This window comes from Arachis hypogaea, chromosome 16 (genome assembly GCF_003086295.3).
Source record: "Arachis hypogaea cultivar Tifrunner chromosome 16, arahy.Tifrunner.gnm2.J5K5, whole genome shotgun sequence".
Taxonomy (NCBI): Eukaryota; Viridiplantae; Streptophyta; class Magnoliopsida; order Fabales; family Fabaceae; genus Arachis; species Arachis hypogaea.
The window spans coordinates 122385805-122394765 of record NC_092051.1 but is presented as its reverse complement, the minus strand read 5'-3'; the positions used below and the strand labels follow the sequence as shown (position 1 = coordinate 122394765).

The 8961-nt window shown below is 43.2% G+C and overlaps 1 protein-coding gene and 1 non-coding gene across 2 annotated transcripts; one reads left to right on the top strand and one right to left on the bottom strand.

The window, feature by feature from the left end:
* Positions 1-2068: 2068 nt before the first annotated feature.
* On the bottom strand, positions 2069-2175 carry LOC112759894 (small nucleolar RNA R71). The gene has a single exon (XR_003180359.1). It is a non-coding gene; the product is annotated as a small nucleolar RNA R71 (small nucleolar RNA).
* A 772-nt stretch (positions 2176-2947) lies between these two features.
* On the top strand, positions 2948-4015 carry LOC112757455 (uncharacterized). Its single transcript, XM_025806038.1, has one exon. It carries the CDS (start codon positions 2948-2950, stop codon positions 4013-4015), a length of 1068 nt encoding a protein of 355 aa, XP_025661823.1.
* Positions 4016-8961: the final 4946 nt, after the last annotated feature.

Below are 8961 nucleotides of genomic sequence, written 5' to 3'. Positions count from 1 at the left end.
CTAAAAGGTCCCTCTCGCAAGCCGTTGATGAGACCCATAATGGCTGCTTCTGTTGGTAGACTTTGTATGTCCAGACATTCTTTGTTGAATCTTTTCATGTAGCTACGAAGACTTTCTCGATCTCCTTGCTTGATCCCTAATAGGCTTGGGGTGTGCTTAGTTTTGTCCTTTTGGATGGAGAATCTAGCTAGAAACCTTTTGGCCAAGTTGTCAAAGCTAGAGATGGACCTAGGGGGCAGATTGTCAAACCATTTAATTGCTGTCTTTGTCAAGGTAGTCGGGAAGGCTTTGCATCGAATTGCATCTGAGGCGTCAGTGAGATACATTCTACTTTTGAAGTTACTGAGATGATGGTTGGGATCTAATGTGCTGTCGTACGGAATCATGTCAGGGGGTTTGAAGTCTTTTGGTATTTTGGCCTTCATGATCTCTTTGGTGAATGGGTCTTAGTCTTTGCGGGGGCTATCTTCGTGACTGGATCGAGTTATTTTAGTTTTGAGATCAGCTTCAAGCTGTAGGAGCTTGTCTTCTAATTCTCGGCATCGCCTAGCTTCCCTTCGTAGGTCTCTCTCAGCTTTCGGTTGATATTCAACCTCTTTTTCGAGTTGTTTTAGTCGATCTTGAAGTGCCTCCATGACTCTTGTGCTTGGCGAATTCTTGTTTTTGTTAGGCTGAGAAGTATCGTCTGGTGTGACTTCCGCATTCTTATGTGGCGTTCTGTTCTCTAAATCAGAATTGTGGTCGTTGTCAAGGTTGTCTGCCATGATGATGGGATGACTTCCAGGTTCTCTGGTAACGGCGCCAATGTTCCGAGGGTTACCTGAAACTGTAGGTCGATCTCAGACGAGATCTTCTGTGTTGGTCAGAGATGATGTATCCGCCTTGTGGGTGGTGGCCGGCGCTGCCGCGTCCAACTTGTTAGACGGGTAATGCTGCTGATCCTTCTATACCGGAGGGTGGTGGTACCTACAAGGGACTCTGATGCTTAAGTTAGTAAGGGTATTAAGCAAGTATTTTGTAGAATCAGAGTGTATATTATACCTGGGTGCTCCAGTGTATTTATATTGTTTGTAGAGTGATCTTTCTGGGGATAAGATAGTTATCTTATCTTATCCTTGAGTAAATTCATCCTTATCTTTAAGGGAACTGCCCTTATCCTTCTAGGCTTGGGCTGCTTTTGGATTTGGGTCGTGTTCCTCTATTTGGGCCTGCTTCGGGCCTCTATTCTCGATTTGGCCAACCTCTTTGAGAAGAGATCAGGGATTCTAGATCTGAACAGGTCGGTTGCTTTGTCTTCAAGCAGCCCGGGTCGTACATCTCGACCCAGGATATGAACAGTTAGTATTGGTAGTTATAAATTGCTAAGTTAGTTCTTGTTTACTTGCCTATTTTTCTTCTTTGTTTTGTTTTGCCTTTCATAATTGCATGATTTCATTGCCTCCTCAGTTGAATGACACGGTCGCTTCCAGACCCGAGCTTGGCCACTTTTGACCCAGAAATCGAAAGAACTTTAACTCGTATAAGGCAAGCTCGGCACCGACTAGCTTTTGTGAATAGTGATTCGGGTTCCCTTGAGAATCACTCCCATTCACTATCACCAACCCTCCGTGACTCTCATTCTCCGATCAACGAGGAGACTTTATATTCATCTGTGGGGAGTACTGAATTATCTTTGAGTGACTCAGGTGACACCATCATGGCAGACCCACCTTAAAGGATTACCTTGAAGGAGGTTGGAGCTCCTGATCTTGCCTTGTAACCACTTCAGATTCTATATCCGGCCTTGGATCCGAATTTTGAGCTTAAGTCTGGCACAAATAACTTGCTCCCCAAGTACAATATATTGCCTGGGGAAGATCCTTTGAAGCACCTTAAGGATTTCCAAGTTGCATGTGCAACTACAAGAAGACATGGGGCGGATAAAGCCGCGGTGTTGGTCTTCGCTTTCCCTTTTTCTTTGGAAGAAAAAGTGAAGGAATGGTTTTATACTCAGCTGGGTGAAGTTAGATCCAATTGGGACTTGTTGCGAAAAGAATTTTTTGAGAAGTTCTACCCTCCTCAGAAAGACAAGCTGCGAAGAGAGATCTCTTGCATTGTGCAAAAGGATGGGGAGACTTTGTATGAATATTGGAAGAGATTTAAGAAGTTACTGGAAGCTTGCCCTCACCACCGGATAGATGAGTTGGTTTTGATCAGTTATTTTTGTCAAGGAATGTACCACCAAGATAAGCTTCTCTTGGATGCCGCGAGTGGAGGATCATTGACCAAAAACAAGACTACAGCAGAAGCATGGGAAGTTATATCGGACTTGGTGTATTCAACTCAACATTCTAGGGCTAGGAGTCCACAACCAAAGGCATTGAGTAAGGTTTCTCCCTCCGGAGATGCAATTTTGACAAAAACCCTTGGTGAGATGACAATTTTGTTGAGGCAAATCACTCAAGGGCAACAAATCCCTCAAGCCTTGATAAATGCCCCACCTCAACCTCCTAGGATCGAAGGACCAGCAAGGATATGTGGTGTTTGTGCTTGTACTACTTATTACACCGATGAGTGCCCTCAAATCCAAGAGGACACTACATTGGCGGTTGCTAACCCCTACCCACAAAGACCCAATTACAACCAAGGACCCCACCCATATAGAGGTAATCAAAACCAAGGGTGGAGAGATAACTCAAACCAAAGGTGGAATCAAGCTCCCCAAGCTCAACCCAACCAAAATGCTCAAGTCTACTACCATCAACACCCACAAGGTCAACCACAATACCAATAACCATACCAACAACCCCCACAACTTCCATCTCAAGTGAAGTATCAACATCCAAACAGTAGATCCAATCCTTCTCAAGTTAATCAAGCCCTTCCCTCCAATCAATCCCACATGAATGACACAATCCATACCTTCATGCAAGAACAAAGAGAGTTCCATAAGAAACAAGATGCATACATGGCTACAATAGCCGAAGCCCTTACTCGTTTAACTCTCCCTCCTCAAACCACACAAGGCACCCAACAAGCCTCAACCTCAAGTAGTTTGCCTTCCCAACCTCAACCTAATTCTAAAGGAAGCATAAATGCCATTACTCTTAGAAGTGGTACTAAATTGGATAAGAGTGTGGCTATACCCTCAAAGTTGAGTGAGGAGACAAACAATGAGGAGGTAGAAGATGAAGTGGAGGTGATGAGGAGTAAGAATGAAACTGTTGACAAAAGTGAGGAAGAACCACCAAAGGTCAAGGAGCCCAAGAGAAAGACCTTGCTTGAAGAGTCTTTGCCCATTCCATTCCCAACCTTGGCAAAGAAAGCAAAGAAACAAGAAGATCTTGACCCCACTGTGGTGAAAGTTTTTGAGAAAGTTGAAGTTACCGTCCCTCTCTTTCAAGCTATTCAACAAGTGCCGAAATATGCCAAGTTCCTCAAGGATATCTGCACTCACAAAGACAAGCTTGGCAACCTCAACAACAAGCCGGTAGAGCATTCTATCTCTTCTTTACTTCCTGAAAAATGCAATGATCCCAGCCCATATTTCGTTACTTGTCCGATTGGTGGGACCAAGTTCACAGACTGTATGTGTGATTTGGGGGCGTGTGTGAGCATCATGCCACTCCCCATCTATGAAAAACTTAACTTAGCACCCCTAAAGAGATCTGGGGCGAGATTTGTGTTAGCCGACAAGAGTATTGTGTCAATTATGGGGATTGCAGAGAATGTCATAGTCAATATTCAAGGATTGCTCTTTCCAGCTGATTTTCACATCTTGGAGACACCTCCTATTGACTCAACCAAGCCATCATCAATACTCCTTGGAAGACCATTCTTGAAGACGGTCCGTTTCAAGCTAGATGCACACTCGGGAGTCTATTCTTTTGAGTCGGATGAAAAATTAGTCAAGTTCACCTTGGAGGAGTCCAACAAGCCCATTCTTGAAGCTTACTCCATTTTTTGGAGCAACATAGTTGAAGACAAAGTGATTGAAGATGACAAGGAACAAGGAAAGGAGGATAGTGCAAAATAGTCAATTTCAAAGGATCGTGCTCAACCAAAGCAAGCTAGGGAGTTGGAGATTTTCCTCCTTGGGGAAGTTCCTAAGTGACCAATGAAGCCATACAAGTCTAACTTAGGACTTTAAACCAAAGTGCTTGGTGGGAGACACCCTACCATAGTGACATTTTTCTAACTTTATCTCTTGTTTATAGCTTTTTGAACTACTTGTTTCCATGTGATATAATGATTAGCCTAGGTTTGGTTTGATAATTTTGAGTTGAATAAGTTAGAATTCCTTGTGGACTGTGATCTTATGCTTGTTTGAATGATTTGGGGTTGGTATGTTGTTGTGCTAAGATTAGGAACCTTAGTTTTGAAGAGAAAAGATTTTTCTGAAACAGGGCATTTGTGCGTGCGCACCACCCTGTGCGTGCGCACAACACTGTGTTTTTCGCCATCTGTGCGGACGCACGAGCCCGTGTGTCCGCACACGCCCTGACATGCCCTCTGGTGGCAGCGCCAGCACAGCTTGTGCGAGCGCACTGACCCTTTTCTCTGATTTGTGCATGCGCACAGATGCGTGCATACGCACCCATCCCCTTTCGTGCCTCATTGGTGCGGCCGCACAGACGTGTGCATCCGCACACCATTTGTAAGTCCCTCTGTGGGGAGCAAGGGAACAGCTTATGCGAGCGCACCCCTTCCCCTTTCTTATTGTCTGTGTGTGCGCACGTACCTGTGTGCGCACGCATGCGTGTTTTTGTCCACATGAAAAAAAACATTCCTCTGTGTGAGCGCACACTCTTGTGCGCCCGCACACCTTTTTGTAACCTCTCTGGTTGTAGCGATCGCACGCTGTGTGCGTTCGCACCCTCTCTACGTTATCGCTTCTGTGCGTCCGCACAGGTCGCGAGCTGGGCGTTAATAGGGCGAGCTGCCCTGTTGAGAAGCAGCATTCTTTTCATTTCCTCTCTTCTTCTTGGCTGCCCTCTTCCTCTCTTCTCCGCCCAGTGTCGCCTGCCTGCCGTCGGCTGCCGCAGTCGTCAGCCCGTGATAAACCACTATTTTATGATTTATCTTGTGCTTAATTGAATGGTTTTTATCAAGTCTTTACTCACTTATTCATACAATTTGCATGGTTTTACAATTCCTTCCTTATTCTATGATATATGTGAAAACATGTTTCCTAGGCCTTAAAAATGTTAATTTTAATTATCCTTTATTACCATTCGATGCCGTGATCTGTGTGTTAAGTATTTTCAACCTTTATAGGGCAGGAATGGCTTAGAGGACAGAAAGGAAACATGCAAAAGTGGAAGGAACGCACAAAATAAAGTTTTGAAGAAAATGGCAGCGATGTGTGCGCATGGATGACGCGGACGCGTGCCTAGCGCAGAGCACAAGCGACGCGTACACGTGACAAGGAAAAACTCCAAATGATGCGCACGCGTGACCTACGTGTACGCGTGACAGACGCCACTTGCAGAAAGTTGCAGAATTCGCCCCTAGCGATTTCTGGGCTCCTTTTCGGCCTAATTCCAAGCCCAGAAACACAGAATAGAGGCTGGAGAATGAGGGAATCAAATCAGTCATCAATCATTCATTCATTATGGAGAATTTTAGGTTTTAGATGTAATTTTCTATAGAAAGAGGTTCTCTCCTCTCTCTAGGTTTTAGGATTAGGATTTCTCTTAGTTTTAGGATTGTTTCTCCTCAATTCCAGGTTCAATGTTCCTTTAATTTAATTTCTCTTCTACTTTTATTTATTCTATTACTTTAATTTGTTTACTTTCCCAATATTGGTTTATGAATTCCAATGTTAGATTTGATTTTATATTTAATGCAATTTGAGGTATTTCAGAATTATGATTGCTTTCTTCTATTTATGTTATTGATGCTTCCAATTTAATTTAGATTTTTTCCGCTTGCTTTGGTTGAGTAATTGGTAACACTTGAGTTATCAAACTCAGTTGTTGATTGAAAATTGGAATTTGCTGATTGATTTGTATCCCTCTAAATCTAGTCTTTCCATAGGAGTTGACTAGGACTTGAGGAATCCCATTGATTGGTCCACATGACTTTCTTTTATTTAGTAATGGTTAACTAAGTGGGAGCAATAAACAATTCTCATCACACTTAATAAGGATAACTAGGATGGGATTTCCAGTTCTTATACCCTGCAATGGTTTTCATGATTATTAATTTAATTTATTGCTAATTTATTTTCCTGTTCCCTATTTCAAAAACCAAAAAATACCTTTTTCCATAACCAATAATAAATCATACTTCCCTGCAATTCCTTGAGAGACGACCCGATGTTTAAATACTTCGGTTATTAATTTTATTGGGTTTGCTTTAGTGACAACTAAAACTTTTGTACGAAAGGATTCTCTGTTGGTTTAGAAACTATACTTACAACGGGAATTTATTTGCAAAATTCTTTACTAGCAGAAATCCGTTCGTCAAAATGGCGCCGTTGCCGGGGAATTGCAAACGTGTGCCTTATTATTGGTTATTATAAATATTTGCTTTTTCGTTTCTTTGTTAGTGTTTCTGGTTTTAGGAGTTTATTTTCATTAATTTTTATTTATTTTTATTTTCTTTAGGTACTATGAATTCTCACCCCTCTGGCTTTAAGTTTGGTTCCAATGTTGTTGTAAGGAATGGAAGCTATAACGGAAACATGCATCAAGGTCGAAACAATCAAAGATGGAATGAGCCACGAGGATCTGATCAACCCTTTCGGCAACAACACCTTCCAAGGTACCATGGACAACGACCATTCTACAATGCATGCCAAAACAATAGTTATGGTGGACCTTTTCGTGACAACCAACCCCCACCAAATTACTATAGTCAAGAGCCATTCCGAGGTGCGTACCAAGATGATAGATATGGTGGACCCCCTTGTAGTTACCAGCAAGCTCCATCATATTCCAATGAACCACCATACTCACAAGCCACCCACAACCATTCACCTCCATATGACCTTAACCCTTATCCACCCCAATTCCAACCCAATTACTCCCAAGAACCACCACTTCCATATACACCATGTCCATATCCATCGGAACAAGAATCAAAGGATCGTCTCAAGGAAACAATGGATCAATTTCATGCAACTCTTCACCAATTGGAACAAGCGATAAATCGATTAGCTTCCCGATGTTCGAACACTCAAGGAACTCCCATGGCATCATGTGGAGAATCTAATGAAGAATGTAGCATGAAGGAGACACTAGCAACTCCGGTGGACAGTAAGGAGCATGACTTTGTATTGGAACAAGTGGAGGAAGCCGAGATTATCAAAGTAGAAGAATTGGTTGAAGACTTAGGAGACGCTGAACCTCCATGGGAATCAAGAGTTGTAGAGAATTCCACCAAGAAAATTGCAATTGATGCTAAGGAGGATAGTGCACAACCCCCAAGGCATGTACCTTATGAAGAACTGGATGGAACAAATCAAGAAGCAAGTTTTCTTGGTAATGATGATCATGAACCAAGCTCTCCTAATGATGAACTCGCATCCATAATTGAACTCTTTGAGCATGAAGAACCTTTCCCAAGTGAATATGAAGATAATGTGGAGGTAGACTTTTTTCAACCTCTAACTTATGACTTAAGTGATGGGGAAGAGACCAAAGACTTTGATCAAGACGTGGTTGCAGTTGAAGAGGTTTGCAAGGAAGTGGCATAATTCACAAAAGAGTACAAGGAAGTGGAGCTTGAAAGACCGCTGGAAACACCTCTCCCAAGGCCATTACCACCCATTACAAACTTCAAGTGGGTAAAATCTTTAGCCTTTATCTTCACCTTCCCACTTGAATATGGTTTGCTTGAAACCGATGGCCAGCTTAGAGCTCTTTGTGGCTTTAAGAGTAAGAGGGAGATGGTTAGTAATAGGAGTTGGCATGCAAGGTTCAATAAGGCTCCACACTCCAAATGGAAGTGCAAGGATTGGTATAGAGCCCGATTGAATGGGTTTCAGAAGATGTTTGGGTATCTTAGTGAGAATTCAGGTTGTGCACCACCCGGCTGGAATAATTTAAATCAAAGCGGAGATGGGTACAAAAGCAAAGTTTGAGATCCTGGAATTCGTTCTGAAAATCAGCATTCCTGGAGCCTAATCGCCTGCTTTAACTTGCTCGAAGGCTTTACGTGCCTAGTTTGGGACCCCGGAGGCTATTGGAATTGTAAACATTGGTGGAGATTTCTGGATGAGTTCAAGCATAAGCCACCATGACAAGGAGCTCACCAAATGTCCAACTTAAGGACTTTAACTAAAAGTGCTAGGTGGGAGACAACCCACCATGGTATGATCGTTCTTTTTCAGTATTTGTTCAATTTTGTTTTGCTTTATTCTTATTTTTTATTATTCTTTTTTTCTTAGTATTCATACATAGCATTAGCATCTACATTTTACATTCTGCATTAAAAAAAAACCACACCACGCATGCGCGTAGGCCACGCGTGGACGTCGATTTCAAATCGGCGTCTCCATCCAACGCCCAGAAAGTTCGGCTGGAATTGTGCGGCTGGTATGTGATGAGCACAAATTGGCCCATGCGTGCATGTCTATCATGCGTATGCGTCATTTTCATTTACACACGCCATGCGTGGGCATGCGCGACGCATACGCATCGCACGAAAATTTTTGCCCCCTTAATTGAAACAGAGAGTTGCGCCAAAACGACGCTGGATTCGTGCATTTAGCACAATTCTGGTCGATGCGTACGCATGTCTCACGCGTACGCGTCATTTTCATTATCCCCTATTTACGCATTCGCGTCAATGACGCTTACGCGTCGTTGCAATTTTACCCACCCACGTGCACGCGTGACCCACGCGTACGCGTGGATTTAAATTCACTAACCCCTGACGCAGAAACCCTAGCCCTCCCTCGCATCATTTTCCCCCTCCTCTCCCAACGTTCCACCTCCACTCTCTCTCCCTCCAAACCTCCATAACCACCGCAGC